The sequence below is a fragment of the Lactuca sativa genome, chromosome 6, assembly GCF_002870075.4.
Source record: "Lactuca sativa cultivar Salinas chromosome 6, Lsat_Salinas_v11, whole genome shotgun sequence".
Lineage (NCBI taxonomy): Eukaryota > Viridiplantae > Streptophyta > Magnoliopsida > Asterales > Asteraceae > Lactuca > Lactuca sativa.
The window spans coordinates 183,188,369-183,208,746 of NC_056628.2; the positions used below are offsets into that span (position 1 = coordinate 183,188,369).

Below are 20,378 nucleotides of genomic sequence, written 5' to 3' on the forward strand. Positions count from 1 at the left end.
TTCATTGATGAAGAGAGCAGAAAATTGAGTTCCTTTAAAGCCGATATAGCTAAATTTGATAAGCATTTAAAAAATGATGGGCTGGGACTCGAAATCTGTGTATCAAGTAAGTAAATTTGCCAACTATTCTCATAATGAGAAATGCATGATGTTTGATTTCTTCTTTCTTAAAATGTCTAACATTAACCAAGAAAAACACTCTCTTAGACTGAAAATTTAATTTCTTACAAATAAATTGAGTGACACTGAGGAAAATATTGCTCAAGTAAACATCAAGGTCGCTAATTTGTCTTTTACCAATATTTCCCTTCACTCTAAAAAGGATACCGCTAAACTGCATGCAAATAAATTACAAGGCATTGTAAAAAATTGGGCTCGCTCTTATTATACGCTAAATAAGATAATAGATGCCTAAATTCCATATCAGTGTGAGAAGATTCTCGATAGAAACATAGATGATGTTGTAGAAATCTATAAACATGTTGAAACTAAACCAAATTTCTTCACTCCTAGTGAACTTGAAGAAGATTTTAAGTCAAGGTTTGTCAGTACTACTTACATAAATCAATCTCTCATTGATAAACATTGCACAACCCATCCTGATGGTCTCACTAAATGTACCACCTGTTTAACTACTTTGGATACCACCATTATACATGTACCTTAAATTTCCCATTTCAAATGGTGAATTTCATTCCACACATGAAACACTTAGTGCTTCTCCAAATTGTACTGTTAGAGGTCATGTTACTTATGACTTTTCCTCTAACACTAAGGAATCTTCATGTACATCAGCGTGTCGTCCCTTTATTTCCACACCCTGTCACGATAATAGATCATTTGTTGCTAAAGCTTTTTCAAAAATTCACAAGATACAAGAAAATATCTCAACTCCCTGGAAACCTAAGTGTTTACAAAATATCAATAAAAGTAAAAAACATGGGTTAAGGGTCTGTTATCATTTTGGAGATACTTATTATAAGTTCAGTAACTATACTTTTGGATAAAACACTAAAAGAGCTTAAAATATTCACATCAAAAAAAATGAGAAAATGGACTAAAAAGAATAACTTATTAAATTGTCTTCCTACTACTTGTTGTGATGTTTTTTCTTTATTGAAAATACCCATTGAAAAATGGGTCAATGTGTTCTAATTAATTTTCTCAACACTTCAGGGTTAGGAGCACGTATGGTATCTCTCCTGAGTAATTTTGCTGAGAAGGATGGCCCTGCAGTGTTTGGAGAAAACCACAAAGAACTTAAGTGCGTTTGGTACAGAGAAAGAGAATTGAAGTAAGAAACGGAAATGCAGAGAAAGAGAATTAAGTTGGAGAAAGAGAAATGAATCCATTGTTTGGTATAGCAGAGAATTCGTTAGATAAATGACATTGAGAATCAATTCTCTTGTTCGGTTGAATTTAGCAATGAAATGAAAATGAACTTTGTTCACAATATTTATCATTTTCAAACAACTTTATTTCATAATAATCTGATTATGTACTTTCTATATTTCAAATTAATTATTTTATCATTTCCTTTTTACAAATTATTGTAACTATCAATCAACATTTTATATATGTAACTTCAATTTTTTTTTTTAAAATATATTGTATCGGAAAACATGATTCTCATAAAAAAAAGATAATCTACAAAAAAATAAAAAATAACTATAAATAATTCTCAACATTATATTTTTAAAAGAAATACTTCATATTCCTACTTCTCTGATTCCATCTTGAGACTTTCAAGCACCTCATTTATAATTGCCATTCCACAAGCATTATCCATATGAGCATAGTATGGTCTCTTTGCCCAAGGAGGGTCCTCAAAGTCAAGATGCTATCATGTTTACAAATTAGATATATAAAAAAAGTTAAAAACAGCCAAACAGATTGAAATAAAATGGACGAAAATGACATAGCCATGCTAGGTTCACACACAAAACCATTCTTTGGTTGTTCATTTTCCCAAACAATTTATTGTTTTTTCAAGTACAGAAAGTATAAAAGGAATGGATTAATCAAAAATTGAGTAAAACAAGTATACATCATCATTCAATTCCAAAAGCATTCAGTGGCATTTCATCAAACACCTTATAGGCTATAAAATTGTCTATCAAAAAATTATGAGGAACCATTTCAGTACAACCAATCCCTCCCTCAACTAGTTCTTATTATCTTCCATCATATACTTCATAATTTTATTTATCATCGAAAGATTCAGGAACATCAAATCCCACACTATATAATCACAAAACTAATGATCTTTTGTTCATCAATCTTGTTGGCTGCCAAATCATATAAGAATATGTAAAAAACAATTGCAGATGATGAGTGTTTCAATTGGTATGTGTTATCTGTTGTATCAATAAGTAAAAAAGCAATTGTGATCGATAATTAAAAAGAAATTTCACTTGATGATTGTTCATCTTTTGAGAGGAAAGAGTTGTATGAGAATCGATAATATTCCTAAATCGATTTTCCCTTTCAAAATCAGCAAAGTAATCACCAAAATCGTAGGAATACTGAAGCGAAATGCGATGAGAGATGGAGTAGAGAGAAAGGTTCGAACTTGGAACGTGAACGAGATTGCAATCTTCAATTTAAATCTCCGCTTTTTTTTTTTCTAATTCTCGGATGTTGATAATTATCTTTTCTCCTCATTTCTTCACAAAATTTAGAGAATTAAATAGGTTGAAAGGGAATCAACTTTTTTCTCGTTTCTCACTTTTCAGTTGTAAACCAAACAAGAGAAGCGGAAATGATTCCAATTCTCTCCCTTCAATTCTCTATACCAAACAGCCCAAGGTTATATTTTCATAGTTATTATTAAAATATAAATATTTTTACTAAATTACGAATTTCGTTACATATGATATCATAATTGATTTTCAGATTTAAGAATCGTTTTTATTTTGAAATTATGTATCATATTGATTTTGTAGCTTATTAACTTTATGGAAATTGTTGGTTGCATGTTGGTTGGAACCTATAAATGGGTATAAAAGCAATCGTTATGCTGACCAAATGTGTTTACTAAACTTATAATGGAACGTTTATGACTAGGATGCCTAAACACATTGTTAGGATCTAACACACATGGATTTTCATATATGAGTTATGGTCATTTCTTAAAGCTATACGAGCTAGGTTCATTTCATAAGCTATATGAGTTGTGTTCGCTTCTCAAAATAAGATCGTAAAGCTTAGCAAAAAACCTCTATTTTATAATCGTTAATTTGTATGGAACGTGGAATGACATGTATAAGATCGGTTGTATAGATTTATACGGGTAGACATCCCACCAACGATTACTAGCTACAACCATCATGTGACGAGTCAAATTGGGTGTTGTCGTTCCTACACTACTTAATCCACAACGTTGATAAAACTTTGTTGTGGACTTTCAGCATGCTCTCTTTTGTGGTGGTGCAGAGGTCTCATGTCACAGGTCGGTTATGAGCTCATAATAGACCCCGATGTTTTCCCTATTGTCGTATAGAATTGAAATATGACTCATATGAGGAATGCTCACTCTTACAAGTTAGGATTTTAAATTGTAAGTGGTGGGAGGATTTTTGCTCTACTAATTAAGTGTGGTTTCTAAATTAAGTAATATAATACTTAATAATCAATACGACACGAAAACACAGTGTTTATGTAGGAGGATTTTTCGCTGCTGATTAGGTGTCGGTTCCCAAATTAAGTAAGATAACACTTAGCAAATACTATGACACAACCATACAAAGTTTATAAACTCAAAATTTATGAGTTATACATATAAACAATACAATCGGTAGTACGAAATTACAAGAGTGAATTTGGTTATTTTATTATTTTTACAAGGGAACTCTTGTTGTTTGATTCTATCTATCGACTAATGGGTAAATTCGTAATGGATTGCATTGAGTTGGTCTTTTGTATTTTAATCGAGATAGATTTCGAGGACGAAATCCAGTTTAAGTGGGGAAGAATTGTTACATTTGGTTTTAGGACATTTCTTATTTCAGAATAATGGACTTAATTAAAAGAATGACATTTTAGGCTAAAAGTAAAAGGATTTTGATTTAAAGGGTTAGTTTTAGACCGGGAATGATTTGGGCTTATATTGATTGGGCCTCATTGGACCAAAATAATCAGGGCACGGCACATAGAGTGTCACGACGTGAATGTTGGTGCAATCCAAGCCCATGATTTTAGGGTTGACCCCATATTTAAAGGCATTTCTTCTGAGTTTTAGGTAATTTTCAGGCCACATCTCCTAAAAGAGCATCCTTGGAGTAAACCCTAGCCTCCATATTGTCCTTCCTTCCTTCCTTGAAGGTTTTGATGATTTTGGAAGATTATAAAAGAAGAAATATCATTTGGTGTTTGGGAATTGTTTTTCCTTAGAGTCAATGATGTGTATTTATATATCACCTAGTTTTAAATTTATAATCCTAACCTACTTGGCTACTTAAATAACTAATTGCACTTAGGGGTCGTTTGATAGTTGTTAACTGGGTTAGAGCTGACTAGGTTAGAAGCTGACTGAGTTAGAACTTCTGACTGAGTTAACTTCTGACTAAAAGTTGTTTGATTTTGTATCTGATTGACTATGCAAAATGACTATATTACCCTCAAATACCATTTTTTTATAATAATTCATTGGGTTAATGGCTCAGGTAAACCACAAATGAAAAAAGATAATTCTCTCAAAAACCCTTCCAAAAAAACAAAGCAAATCAACAACACACCAATTAACTTCTAGACGTTCCATATTGCAACTGTAACTGTTTACAAAAGAAGAAGAAGAAGAAGAAGAAGAAGAAGACTATAACTTCATATATACCATGAGCCTGACCATGTCTTTGCTTTATATAAACATCTCCCCCTTTACATGCCTTCAACACCATACCCACCGTTCACCATTCTCGACTTCATACTCAATTTAACAAACCAAATTTACAAGTAAATAAATAACTATTTTCATGATGGAAAATTATACTAAATTTAGGAACTTTTGGGCTCTAACTTGAAAAACATGGTAAGAATGCCAACAGCTTTTTGAGATGGCTCATCAGGCTCTGTAGCAACAACCATAGCAGGTTTCGGTTCCCCATTGCACTTCACTAGGTTTCTTCATTTCTTCATACTTTGACAAAACTTTCTAGAATTCATCATTCACACTCAATTTAACAAACTTTCTGAAAGCCAACAATAACAAAAAATAATAGCACTCATCATCCACTCATATAAACCATCTTACAAAAAAATTAACAGGAACAACAAACAAATAACAAAACATGAACAAAAAAAAGCAACAACTAAAGCTTTTGTTGGAATGGAAAAAACGGGAATGGAAATCTCAGTTGGAGAAAATCAGAGAAATAACAAACCTCATCAAAAACGCAGAAAAAATCAATACCAATAGAAAATCTCAATTGGAATGAAAAAAAAAAAGCAGGAACAAAATTGGAAGAAACACGCACCTGGTCTTTGGAAGTGCGTTGTCTCAGGTTGCTTCATCGGAGGAAGAAGACAACTATATGCGAAAGGCGATAGCAGTGAGCAGCCCAACAATTTCAATTTGGCTATTCTTCGGTGGAGGCTTGACAAAAGAATAGGGCAATATGGGAATTGAATACTTTTCTTTCTAGTCCATCAATAAAAAGAGGGGACCGAATCTGATGAAAACCTTGGACCAACTCCACATTTTGGACTAAGTCCTTGACTTTCAAATCCTTATTAAACATGCCAATTGGCTTTTTTGGAGCTAATCTTTTTTCGACCCAGTTAAAACCTATATCAAACGACCCCTTAGGCAGTATACCTAGTCAAATTTATAGAATAGTTTAGGTAAGTCAGTTATCGAACATAGGGAATGGATTTAGCTAATAAGATAATTACTAAAAATTAATCTAAATTCAATAAGTAAAGAGGGGGTTTTATCTGATTTTGCAAGTTTAGATTAACTTAAAACTAAGCAAACACTTTAACTAAAAAACAATTGTAATCAAGATTAAGAAGACACTCATGTTTAGTTTCGAATCCCCCTTTTTCCTATGTCTAGTTTCTAAGTATGGATTTATTCGGTTGGTTACCAATTTTAATATAATTAACAATCTTGATCCAATCTTTTAATATTTTCACCAATTCATGAATTACTATGTAATGATCATACACAGGCAAACACAAAATTGGTTATTAATGATAACTGAGCTGTGTAGGATATATCCAATATAATTATTTATGCTCAAGACAAATTATCAAACACATTATGATCAAATTATGTTCTCCAACAAAGTTAAAGTTGTTACATTTATCATTTAATCTAAGATGTGATTAAATCCTAGCTCTTTTAATGATCATAAACTACTATGTAAACAAGTTCATGCAATTCAAATGGTCATTAAACTACACTTAACTTGAATCAAAGCAACAAAGATCTAAACTTTAACATGCTAGGTAATGATAATCAAGCACAAGCATTAACCAACTTCATAAAATCCATAGAAAAGCAAGAAACTAACACATAATATTAGGTTTCATCTACACCAAACGAAAGCTTAATATTTAGCTACTCGTGGTAGAAAATAATCACACAAAAACATAAGATTTAGACGTGATTGATCTAATTCAAACCGAATGTGGTGTATAATCTTCAAAATCTTTATCTTCAATCTTCTTCTCTTCCAAAGGGTTGTTTTTCGCTCTTTTTTTATCTCTAAAATCGAATATCTCTACAGAATATCAATCCAACTCTCTTATTTCGAATGTATCATAGGACATTTATAGTTTCCATAAAACGTATCTCACATCGTGAGAATTAGGGTCTCACGTCGTGCGATTAGTATAATTCGTGTCTGATAAGGAAACTGCTTCTTCGCGTAATTATCTTCTGGAACTTCCCTTCCCACGACGTGATATTATAGTGCTCACGTCATGAGCTTCAATGTTACGTACATAATCAAGATTCTTCCACTTGCCACACCATGGAACTCTGAAGCCACTCCGTGGGACTTGTATTTTCATGGTTTTTCTTCCTTTTAAGCTCCGTTAAGCTCACGGCTTCAGCTCCTGTCCTTTCAGGTTCCAATTTTTGTCATTTTTGGTCATTTTCCTTCAAGAATGTCCTATTTGGATGAAAAAATAATTTAACTCTATAAGTACCATATATCCTTTCAATTAACCAAATATTAGCTTAAAACGTATTTAAATAATGCCTAAATATATGTATAAATATAGCAATACCATTCAACTTCACCCAATCAACTTCTGCACCTTGGTATGATGCAAAACTTCCACCTTATGTTTATTTGATGCTAGATCCAGGTTTTGGATTGTTTTATGGTGTCATATTGGTCCCTTTAATGGTGTTCTTGGAGTTTGGAGAACTTCAAAACCATTTGAGCGAATTAACCAACTTATGGACTTTCTTAGTGTTGGAAAAATGTTTGTACATGCTTGCCCTTAAACCATACATTGAGTTTTGGCATTATAGGTGGATTCTTGTACTTAGGGCTTGATATATAGAGTTATTAAGCCCTTAGGATGGATAAAGTTGGAAACTTTATCCATTAAGTCGTTATGGAGTATCATATATGAATTGGAACTTATGAAGTAAATGATTAAGAGTTTAATGAGTTAAGTTTTCTAGAAGGAAATCACATCACGATTTTGAGTGACTTCCTGATTATTTTGTCATTTAGTGTTTTACGGCCCGACTGGTCAAGGTTCACATCATGATTGGTCGTTGACCGTTAACTTTGACTTTGACCATTGAGTTTTGACTTCTTGACATGTTTGACATTTGGGTCAAACTTGGAGGTTTTGATCTATTGGATGAGGTTTAGCTTGTAACTGGTTTAAGTGGTTCATCTAACTGATTCTTTTGGACTTCAAGTAGTCAAATTCATCTCTAAGATTTACGTGAGTCTTCTCACTATACTATAGGACACTAGGTATCATTGTGTGCTTGTTTTAAAGTTAACATCTTTTGTTGGAGATTAATTTTGTTAAATAATTAATTTAAATCATTTTCCTACTAAGGACAATATGGCAGCCATATGTATTGATGTTCCATGTGTTTTATGTTCGATCTGTTCGAATGAAGTGGAAATTGTGAATCATATTTTCTTCTATTATGAGGTTGCTAAGCAGCTGATGGTGAGGGTTGCTACTTGGTGTGATGTTTATCTCTCCTCCAAAACTTCCATTGGTGTTTTTTATTGTGTTATGGATTCGGTGAAGCACTTGAGTAAGAACAAAATAGTTATAGCGGCTATCATTAGCATTTCGTGGTGGTTGATTTGGAGATTCTGAAATAAATGTATGTTCGATCAGGTGAAACCCAGGAAGGATATGTTTTTTAGGATATTGTTGTTTTTTCTTTTAATTAGGTGATCCATAAAAAACATAAACTCCAAATAGCTTGGAATTTATGACTTCAAAACCCTATTCTTAACATTATTATTTAATGTGTGGTCTCTAGCTCCTTGCTAGGTTCTTTTTTATTTTTATTGTTTTGTTTTTTATTTAAATTTAGCCGTTCTAAAAAAAATTATTAAATAAACAAACCTTCAAAATATAATTGTGCAAAGAGACATAACTACAATTAATTAGTTAAAGACAATGGCACGAGACTAAAGGGTGTCATGTCACTGGTAGTATTTGCCATCTAGACTGATAGAGACATATTTGCCATTTTTGCCCTTTTTAAAAATGGGTAAGGTGTGGTGCATATGTTTACCACTGGCAAAACAAAAAGAATGAGAGGATAAATTTAAATGGTAAAAGGGGGGAGAGAGAGAGAGATCAAAAAATATGTCACGAATATGCCACATTGGTTTACCGGTGGCAAAAAGACTACGATACCGTTTAGCCTAAATATGTGATATGATATAAGAAACAATTTTACAAATAGATTTATATCTCGACTAATATTGATAATTTTATGTTGAATGAGTTGATTATAAATAAACAAAATGATGTAAATTGAAATAGATATAAACGTACACATAACTAATACGATTTTTTTTGTTTAAATACATGAAAAAATATGAAACTATAAAGACTTCTCCAAAATATGAAACTACCACTTTAAATTTTCGTTTTTTTATTTGTTTATCATAATTAACCTTAATACATTTTGATCTATTAATATTCATCCAATCGGATTAAAACGTCTACTTTACCTCTTTCACCCTATAAAGATGTTTGAGCCATCACCTTTAGCACTATCATTAAAATTTCTTAGGATAAAAAGTAAAAAGTGGCTCTTATATTCTATGGCCTTTTGAACTTTTGTTTCAAACTAGTAATAAGATATAATTACATTATTATTTTATTTTGCAATAATACATGCAAATAGAACCAAAAACACTGGTTAATTTTTCTTAAGATGTGGTGCTATTGACATCACATATCTAGCATTGGAACGTCTTGTGGTCACCAGATCACTACCTTTCTATACCAATACATGCAGATCCATGTGGTGAAGGCCCCATAAAATAACAATATTTTCAATGAATAATTGATTTTGTTGTCTTCTTAACTTTTCATTTTAATATTATTCCACTGTCAATTTCACATATCATACCTTACTCCTTCGAATCCATTATGGTTATAGTTAAGGACAAAATAAACAAAAATATATTGCTTTATTTGAAAATCATTAAAATAATATATCTATTTTAAAACAAGTATAATATGATATAGCTGTTTGGCATTTGAGAGAAAATATATGGTTCTTAAAATGTTATTTGAATGATTGTGATTGAATTGTATGTAGACAATTAAGTCATTTAGGAATTTTTAGGTGACATTTCTAGGTTTGTGTTTTTCTTTATTATTTATATTACCTAAAAGTTAAGATATAATTATATTAAATATTTATTAGTGAAATAATAAGTATTCAAACATTGAGAGTTAACATAAAGCTATATTATTTTTTATATATTGTTTTCCTATTTTATTAGCAGCAGTTATTTAAAAGTTATGACTGATAATCACTACACGACAACAATATACAATACAAAACAAAACGAAATTTGAATGAAATTAAATTTCAAATTCATGTTCGTGTCAAGCCTAAAAAATATAATGTTGTGTTCATGTTCAAAATTTGACACAATATTAACATATGTTTGTTGTGTTTATCGTGTTTTGTGTGATTAACTGTGAACTAAATAAACTGAAGTTTTTTTCCGCATTTATCGTGTTGATCGTTTTTATCATGTTTTCGTTAGGTCCTTTTTGTGTTGCTAAAAGAAGTAAAAGATGATGTCATGTCATGCTGCCCATCCCAGGGGGTAGGGGGTGGACGATAGGGGTGATCTTCCAAGACTCATCTTTTTAAGGACTCAAAATTTTTATGAATTTTATTAATGGATATTAGACAATATCGATTTTGAAAATATCATTAATAATTTTACATCTCAAAAAGTTAGAAGACATATATATATATATATATATATATATATATATATATATATATATATATATATATATATATATATATATATATATATATATATATAATCGAAAATGTTATATTTAAAAGCTGGATAAATGTTTTTTCTCAATTATTCAGTTATTATAAAAAGTTGATGAAATTTGTGTGTTCTAAAAATCTATTGTTTCTTCTCTCATCCTAGCCCTAAAAAGATATGTTTGAAACGACTCTAACGTAATGTTCATATTATATAAAAAATTATTGTGTAATGTGATGTGAGTTTAAAACAAAAGACTGCGGTTTACAACACCTATTTTATTTTAAGTCGTGGAATTACAAATGAAATATGTTTTTAATTTTTTTTCGATTAATCCGTCGTGCTTCATGAAAAATAAAAGAAATAAATTTAATGACTGAAAAACAATTAATAATAATTCCATATTTAATAAAGAAAAAGAGAATCAAATCAATTAATCAAACGTTCGAGAGCCGTGTACGATGCGCGTACAACTTTTTTGGATTATGCTTCTGACATTTAACCATGATAATAATCTTTAAATTTGTTACAATATATTCTTAACGGATAAAAGGATAAAAGTAATATATAGCTTTACTTATTTTTATCTTATTGAGAAAAGATAACCTTGTATATAAAACCGATTGGCTGATAACGTATTTTTGAATTAAGAAACAGAAAATAATTGTTTTCACTGAGAAAATCAGTGAAAACAAAAGACTGTCAGGTTGGTTTACCACACCTTTTTCACTTATACTAAGTACAAATAAGAATATATCACTTAACTCATCCTACTTTTACTAGTGGATGAGAATTGCTTTTTTTTTTTTAATTTTAAAATAACTTGATATGGTAAGATACTTTTTAAAATGTATATACTTAGTTATTATTCTTTTTTTATTGTAAAATAAACTCTTATATTTTATTTTTTGTAACAATGCAATCCTTGTGACCGGCTATACCCGGTATACCGGTCATATACGAATTTTCTTTTAAGGAAAATGATTTGATATGGTAAGATACTTTTTGAATTGTACACATTTAGTCTTTATTCTTTTTTTTTTGTAAAATAAACCCTTATATTTTATTAATATATACACATTAGGTCCTTTTCACCGGATTCTACAGGTTTTGCTGATGTGGAAACATAAGTGACACTAAATAGCAATTAATTAGCTTAGTCACCAGAGGTGGGTGATCCTCCAGCAACAAGAATAGGGCGGTGACTCTTCTTTTTCTCGTCTCTCTTCCTTCCGGTCGAACAGCAATAGCCAAACACCATTTACCTGCTGTGTTTCTCCGATCTGTCTTTCTTTGTCTCCATCTTTGAGATATGTTGCCAGAAAAAGAAGAAAGAATCGACGAGGGGGTTAGCAGAGCAGCTCCTCGCCGCCAACTACCGGCTCTACTTCCTCCTACCTCCCCCCTCGACCTTGTTGTTTTTGCCATCATTCCTCCTTGTTACCAGTGATGTGTAAGAACACACAAATGAGTCGTCGGAGATCGGGGTTCTCCCTCTTTTCATGATGAATAAAAGTTGGAAAAATCTCGTTGTGGATATGTGGATGCCACCTGGGTATTTTATTTCAACAAAATAAAAGAAAGGGAAAATGACTTGATAGGGTAAGATACTTTTTGAAATGTACACATTTAGTCCTTATTTTTTTTTTTTGTAAAATAAACCCTTCCACGTCAGCAAAAACTGTAGAATTCGGTGAAAATGACCTAATGTGTACATATTAATAAAGTATAAGGGTTTATTTTACAAGAAAAAAAAGAATAAGGACTAAATGTGTACATTTCAAAAAATATCTTACCCTATCAAGTCATTTTCCCTACTTTTAATGGAAAGTGACTTATAAGAATAATTATGTTTGAAAATCGTTCAAAAAACATCATTCAAGTTTAATTTGTTCAAAAAACACCATCTAGGTAAGACTTTTGTACAAAAAAACACCAACCCAGTACATAATTTTTTCAAATTTCATCTTATGGTAATCGATATTTACGGTAAAAATTTATTAAGGGAAAAAAACAAAAGAAATTGACAAGAGAGTAACTATGTTTCAAAATCGTTCAAAAAACACCTTCAAAATAAGGTTTTTGTACAAAAAACACCAACAAACTATACGTTTTGTTCGGATGTTACCCACTAGTAACTAGCTCTTGTAGGTTACATTATAGGATTCCTTAGTCTAGTTATTGATGACATGACATTAGTTGATATATTCATCTTTTAAAAATTGATATAGGGCTTCTTCATGAACGAAGAATTTGTGAAAACAGGGGGATAAATGTCCATAAGTAATTTAACGGACAAAATTTGTGAAAACTAGAAGATGCATGAGAGTTTGCAATCCATTATAGTTTAGTTATGACCTTTAGTTAGGTAAGATGCTAACAACAAGTAGATTTCACCACACTACAAATTGACATAAATATTCATCAAGGCATTGTTGTAATCACATTACAAATTGGCATACATATTCAAAAAATATTGCTCAAGATTGTTATACTACCCATAGCAAATTGGCATACATTATTGTGACATAGCATGATAATTAGTGACATGACATTGATTAATATATTCATCCTTTATAAATCGATTCAGGGCTTCTTCTCCTTTTATTGCTTATTCTTCTACTAAATCAAGGATCTCTAACTCAAGCTCACGCATTTAAAAGACACATAAGACATTTGATGATAAAAACTCTTGTGCCTGTAAGCATCTTCTCTAATTTAGACATCAACCACGAAGATTAATCCTGATAAAAACATTAAGGTTTGTCCCAACCGAATGTTAACTTTATCGAAATCTTTATCATGTCATGTCGCCAATAATTACATCAAATCATCTTTTAACATAAAAGAGCTAGTTATCGATGATAACATTTGAACAAAATGTATAGTTTGTTGGTGTCCTTTTTGTACAAAAACCTTACCTAGATGGCGTTTTTTTAACAGACCAACTTTGATGATGTTTTTTGAACGATTTTGAAACATAATTATCTTTCTAAGTCATTTTCTCTTGTTTTTTCCGTTAATTGATTTTTACCGGTAAATATCGGTTACCACAAGGTGAAATTTGAACAAAATATGTAGTTTGTTGGTGTTTTTGTACGGAGGACTTACTTTGATGGTGTTTTTTAAACATACCTAACTTGAATGGTGTTTTTACGATTTACTATAATTTATAATTTTATATATTCATTAAAACTGAATTTCAGTTATTATACGTTATATTTTTTATTAACTTGCTAATTGATATTTGAAATTTGTGACCTGGTAAATTTCAGAAAACAAAAATTGTATGCTTACTATTAGGGGTGAGCGTAGTACGGTTCGGTGCGGTTATTAGCTAAAACCTCACCACTAACCGCAAATGCGGTTAATCCATTTTCAAAACCACATGGTGCGGTTATTTTTGCGGTGCGGTTAGGCGGTTATTTTTGCGGTGCGGTTTTGTTTTTTCTGTGTTGCGGTTATTAACCACATGGATTTGGTGCAGTTATTTTCTGTGATTTTTAACCACAGTTTAGAACTCAAACGATTTTAAGAGTTCAAACATATTACTTGTAATAATAAAAAAAACCCATAAAGTATAAGATAATTAACTTAATTTACAAACAACTAATATCTTAAAAACGTCAAATCAATAATAATTAACAAGAAATATCTTAAAATTGTCTAATTTCACCATTTTTTAAAGTTAAACATAACAAAACACCAATACTTTGGTCTTATAGTATTTTATCCATCTTTCATCCATGAAACTTGTGTTATTTTTAATATTTAGTATATTAATAATTAATTAAAAAAATTATATATAATATATGCGGTGCGGTGCGGTTTTTGAAAACTAATAACCACACCGCACCGCAAATTTGCGGTTTTTGAAAAACAAAAAACCTAACCATCGGTTTTAATTGCGGTTTTTACGGTTAATTTTAGTTGCGGTGCGGTTTTTGCTCACCCCTACTTACTATTTATCTATAAAAACATATATTCGAATAATGCACGAATAAATCGTTGGTTAATGAACTTATCACATCAAATATTAAGTTTCGTCGATATACACAACAAGTGGGCCATCGTGTCCTCCCTTCATATATGATGAATCACTTCTCATTGTTTCTTCCGCCCTAAACCACCGCTCCCACAACGTACACCACCACCGCAGCTGGCAAGCTTCTCGACAGAAGCTCTAATTATTCATCACTCTGGCCGCTGTCACGGTGGTGAACCCTGGTTATTCTTCCAAAAGACTTGGCGGCTACGCGTCTGAAACCACCGCTTTTTCAATCTCCGGCAACCGTCTTTTTCTCTTTTCACCATATTCACCTCTATCTCTTCTTCGCCAATTGCCGATCGATTATGGCTAATATTGATTGATTCTATATCGAATTTATTCCTCCATCAAACATAAATCTGTTTTTCTTCTGGGATTCTTTTTATTGTTTAATTGCTCTCTCTCTCTCTCTCTCTCTCTCTCTCTCTCTCTCTCTCTCAATAAAAATCCATGCCGATTATCTGTTGCTTTCCTTCGTTAACAGGGAGGAATAAGAAAAACAAGGTTAGATTTTATTTATTCAATTCTTATTTTTGTTGAAATTAAATTGTTTTTTAATATCTAATCATCGTTTTCTTGGTAGGTTACAAACTTTCAATCTAAATTCTGTAATTTGACTATAGTTTTGACTTTTATTGACTCTGTATGTTCTTTGTGTTCTTAGGAGGAGAATGATAATAATAAAATTATGCAAGTGAAATTACAACACTTGGAGAAGCCTGTAGATATAAAGGATTTTGACCAAAAGTCAAAGTCAAAGTCAACTTTCAGTGTAGATGTACCCTTCTCTGTACCAAAGACTTCAACCTGCAACGTGAAGGTTGTCAGCCATGAAAGCCCTGTAAAAGCTCAGCTTCAAGAAGAAGAAGAAGAAGCATATGAAGGGGAAGATGAATACGAAAGGGATTATTTTAACTCCGATCACCATCGCAGCTGCGAAATTTCCATCTGTAAAACGCCGATTCAAGAACCAGAAGAATACAGAGACACGGATATCGATAATCATCAAAACAATTCATCGGATATAGAGATGGATGAAGATGGACATTTAAGTGATCCTGGAGCTTCTAAAACGCCATTTTTAGCGTCTCCGAAGCTGAAACGATCGTGTTCGAATCTAGAAACGAAAAGGGTATTGCCGATGAATCGGATCGCTCCTTGCGAGTCGTTTGAAGATTTGCAGAAATTGGGAGACGGTTGTATAAGTCCTGTTTCGGTAACGAGTAATTACAGCGCAGATAAAGTGATTTTACGAAAGTGTTCTTCAAGTCAGATCTTACCATCGAAAAGCAGAAAGCTATGGTGGAAGTTGTTATTATGGAGTCACCGGAATCTTCATGAACCGATTAAAGGCGTTCAAAACATGCTTCTCCTAACCAACCAACAAGGTGGATACTCATCGGATCTGGAACCAAACAGACGACTCGAAAAGTCAAAATCAAAGCTTCCAAAATCAGAAAATATCAACAACGTCGGAGATCTCCGGTGGAATTCGTTTCATCAAGGCTCTGGTTTCTGGCCGCAGAACCAGTGGATGGCGTTTCCGGCGGGATCACCATCATCGTCATTGACGAGAGTAGATGAATGGGTTCAGGAAATTCCAACAGAGCCTGGTAACAAAGAAGAAGAAGAGAATGAAATTACCTTTCCACCCTCGCCGGAAAACGGAAAAGCACCAGCGACATCCAGAAACAACGATCTTCCTGAAGAGATTGCATATGCGAACAGAGTGATACAGTCTTTAAATTCTTCTTCAACAGTCGCTTACATTTCTGGTATAGGATTAAAAGTGATCCCAACAATTTCCGTATTTTCATCTCTCCGATCAGTCAACTTATCTGGGAATTCAATAGGTTTATAAATTATACTCCATTATCCACCCAAAAAAAAAAATTCTTTTAGTTCTTTATATCATCTTATAGTTAATCTTCTTTAATCTTCTTGCAGTTCATATAACACCAGGATCCTTACCAAAGGGTCTTCACATTCTTGATATTTCAAGAAACAAGATCAGTGCCATTGAAGGCCTTCGAGAGCTAACACGTTTGAGGATTCTTGATTTGAGCTACAATAGGATTTCACGAATTGGACAAGGTAAGTAACTCATTTAATCCAAATATTCTATAATTCAATAGATTTTATAAAACAAGATAGATTTTATAAAACAAATAAATGATCGGATGTTGCTATTTCTTGATAGTTGTTGATTGAGTCGACATCTGATTGAGTCAGATACATATTGATTGTGGTATTAAACAGTCTGAATCTGACTAAGACCGGTCAATAAAAAAATGGAATTGAAAAAACAATGTTGCAATAGAAGGAAATGGAAGTACGTTTTTATTTGTTATTAATAATAATTATGCATGTTTTTAGGGTTATCGAATTGTACATTGATTAAGGAGTTGTACCTTGCGGGAAACAAGATAAGCAATGTGGAGGGGCTACATAGGCTAAGGAAGCTAACGATTGTGGACTTGAGCTTCAACAAAATAACAACATCAAAAGCACTTGGACAACTTGTGGCAAATTATAACTCATTGCAAGCTTTGAATCTATTAGGGAACCCAAGTCAAAGCAATATGAGTGATGATCAAATGAGAAAAACACTTTGTGGGCTTCTTCCAAAACTAGCGTACCTCAACAAACAGCCCGTGAATCCACAAAAGGCGAGGGAAGTTGCTAGAGAAGCTGTTGTGAAAGCTGCACTTGGGAATGGTAGTTTGAGTGGTCGGAGAAGATCTGTGAAGAGAATTGGTAGTGTTGGATCGTCTTCTTCGTTTAGCAGGCATCGGGGTGGTGGTGGCGGTGGTGGTGGTCAGAAAGGAAGTGGGCGGCATGGGGTGAAACCATCTAGGGGTCGCCACCGGTCTATAAAGTAAATGTTGATCGGTGTAACCATCGAGCTTTTTGTATGTTTTGGATTGTGAAATGTGAATAATTCATTGTTGCTTTAAAAAATATTTAGATAATTAGAGAGGGAAAGATAGATGTTTCATTTATTTTCCACTAATAAGTATATTCAAAATGTTTCTAGGGTTTCATGATATCGGGTTTTTATGAGAACCAACAATCATTATGCCATCCGTTATACCCACCACTAACCACTATAGTGGTGGGTACCACGTCATCACCACTAACCACCACTAAAAGGTTGGTATACTCACCATTATATCTCTTATTTTTTGATTTTAAATAAAAATATATATATACATTTTATTGAAGAGAGAGATAGAGACAAGAAGAGAGAAAAAATGAGAAGAAGAAATTTGATTGGGCGTGCTCTTCCGTTCTTCCCACCACAAAGAACAACGACCACTAAGAACCACAAAGGTCCGGGGTGGTGTGCACTAACCATGGTCGTGGCCACCTAGACCACGACCCATTTCGTGGTATGCATACCAGAGGGTCTTAGAAACAAATAACATATGAGAAATGGAACAAGATCTATGAGAGCTCAAGGCAAAACAATTGTATGGTATATCCTATCAAGTCATTATATTTTTTAAAAAGTTGTGAAACTTTGAGATTGTTGAAAGATTGGATACGAGTTCACAAATAACAATCGATTTTGATATTTTCAACGACATATTTACATTTTCAAACAAATATTGATAGTAAGATTAGGTGTTTGTTTGTTAGTATATATACTATATAATGTGGAAAGGTATCATATGAAAGAAACATGTTAAAGAAAGTAATATCTTTTACGAATATGCTCTTTTTATTACATTATTATATAATATAAAAGAAATGATGTTAAATATTACAACTTAACCATTAACCATTAAGAAAACCCAAAAAAAAATACAGAGAAATTTCATCCAATGATCAAAGAGAAGGGGGTTTTGAACATTTTAACCATGAAAAATAGAATTTTGTAGAATGACCATGACTTCCGCATAAGGGGCTTTGCAGAAGCCTTAAACATTCCGAGGAATGTGAATAGCAATGAGAAATTGAGGTGGTAGGTGATAAAGACAAAAAAAAAAGAAGAAGAAGTAACTTTCATACTTCAACAGAAGCGGCTCTGTGGCAATGGTGTTGTCTCTGCAGATCATTAATCTCTCTGAGCAAATTGTTGCTGAAGAAATTAAATTGATTCTTGACAGTTTCGCAGAGGACTCGATTCTTCCGGAGAAGTGTCATCTGCGGATCTTTTTTTCTAATATACAACTCTCTGAGGAACTGTTCTTCAGACCATCCATGGGAAAAAAAATCTGGATTTGCTTCCTGTTTCTTATCAATTGAACTAAGATATACTCTAAATATCATATAACTAGGTGTAATACCTATGTATTACATGTATTCATTTTAAAGAAAAAAAAATATGAAATTTTAAACATTTGAAAAGTTTGAATTTATAAGAAAAATATAGAAAATATTGAATTATTAAGATTAAATTGTTTGTTTTTCTTTTAAATTAAACAAATAATTTAGATAAATAAACAAAACAAACTAATAAACTTTAATTTAGAATTTTTGAAATTAAAAGGAAGTCAATTAATGAAATTGACATGCATTTATTATTACATTTATTGTAATTATTACATTTAAATATTATATGAAAAACTAATAAAACGAAAAAAAAAAAAAAAAAAAAAACCACAAAATGTCATATGAAAAAAAATTAATTGAAAATAACCACAAAAAAAAACAACCCAATTAGAATTCAATTTTTTTGTGAATTTACAAAAATACCCCTAAAACCTCAATTCCTTAGTAAGGGTCGGATTCCTCAGAAGGTTTAAGGCTTCCGCAGAGTCCCTTCTGCGGAAGTCATGGTCATTCTACAAAACTCCATTTTCCATGGTTAAAATGTTGTAACGCCCCTTCCCTTTGATCATTTGATAAAATTTCTCAAAAATACGACCCTTCATTAAGAAAACCCAAAACATACGACCCTTCAACAAGAAACATCATTAACGATTTCATTGATTATCAAGTAAGAAAAAGAAATTTCTTTGATTACACATATTCAACAAATGGGTTTGGGTGATCGTCTATACCTTGTAGTCTTGTACCTGTAGAGGATATGCACCATTAATGATAGAGCCGGTTTTATTTTAGTAAAAAAATTGACAATAATTGCCATTTTTTCCTAAGTTTTTCCCATAAAATAGTTCTAAATCAGAAAAATACCCATAAAACCATAAACATTTACAAATGAAATGAGGCTGCAAAAATCCAATTTTTAGAACTTTAAACATTTACAAGTCTTTCATATAAAGCGTCTGTTGAATTTGTTTTCTTTATGTTTTTTTATCCATGGATATATCACACTTCTACTATCAAGGTCGGGAATTCATACTTATTTAGCTCCAAAGTAGGGCACCCGGTAAAAATATGAAGAAAAAAATTAGCTTTAATACTTCGTAAATTTCACATACGAACTACGTTTGACATGATTTTTTTTTCATTGTACTTTTTTAAACAAGGCAATCCATGAAAAATATACACTCCAAATTTGGTGGTGGAAAAGTCATACTTGTTTAGCTTCAAAGAATGGTACATTTTGAATCTTAAAAATTTTCAAATATCATCATTATCATGGATCTACACTTTAGAATATGAATTCAACACTTTGACTATGAAATTCATATATGTATTATAAATTGTCATTTAAGGAGGAAATAGATAAATTAAAAAATGTTTTATATGAGCTTTTAGATTTATTTAGTGATACATGTAATACCCCACCTTCCAATATCATAAAACTTATATGTACATAACATAAAACCATAACAATTTCATATCATTCTATCTTACCTCAATTGTAAGAAATATTCATATGTATGCAAAATGTTTTATGTTTAATTATATGTTATCAAACATTATCATTGTCTTAAACCCTATGC

At 31.9% G+C, this 20,378-nt stretch overlaps 1 protein-coding gene across 1 annotated transcript; it reads left to right on the forward strand.

Annotated features, from left to right (window-relative positions):
* The first annotated feature begins 14,520 nt into the window (after window positions 1–14,520).
* On the forward strand, window positions 14,521–17,567 carry LOC111878281 (uncharacterized). Its single transcript, XM_023874785.3, has 4 exons — window positions 14,521–15,024; window positions 15,185–16,373; window positions 16,468–16,614; window positions 16,897–17,567. Exons 1-4 carry the CDS (start codon window positions 14,971–14,973, stop codon window positions 17,400–17,402), a joined length of 1,896 nt encoding a protein of 631 aa, XP_023730553.1. The 5' UTR covers window positions 14,521–14,970; the 3' UTR covers window positions 17,403–17,567.
* The last annotated feature ends 2,811 nt before the right edge of the window (window positions 17,568–20,378 follow it).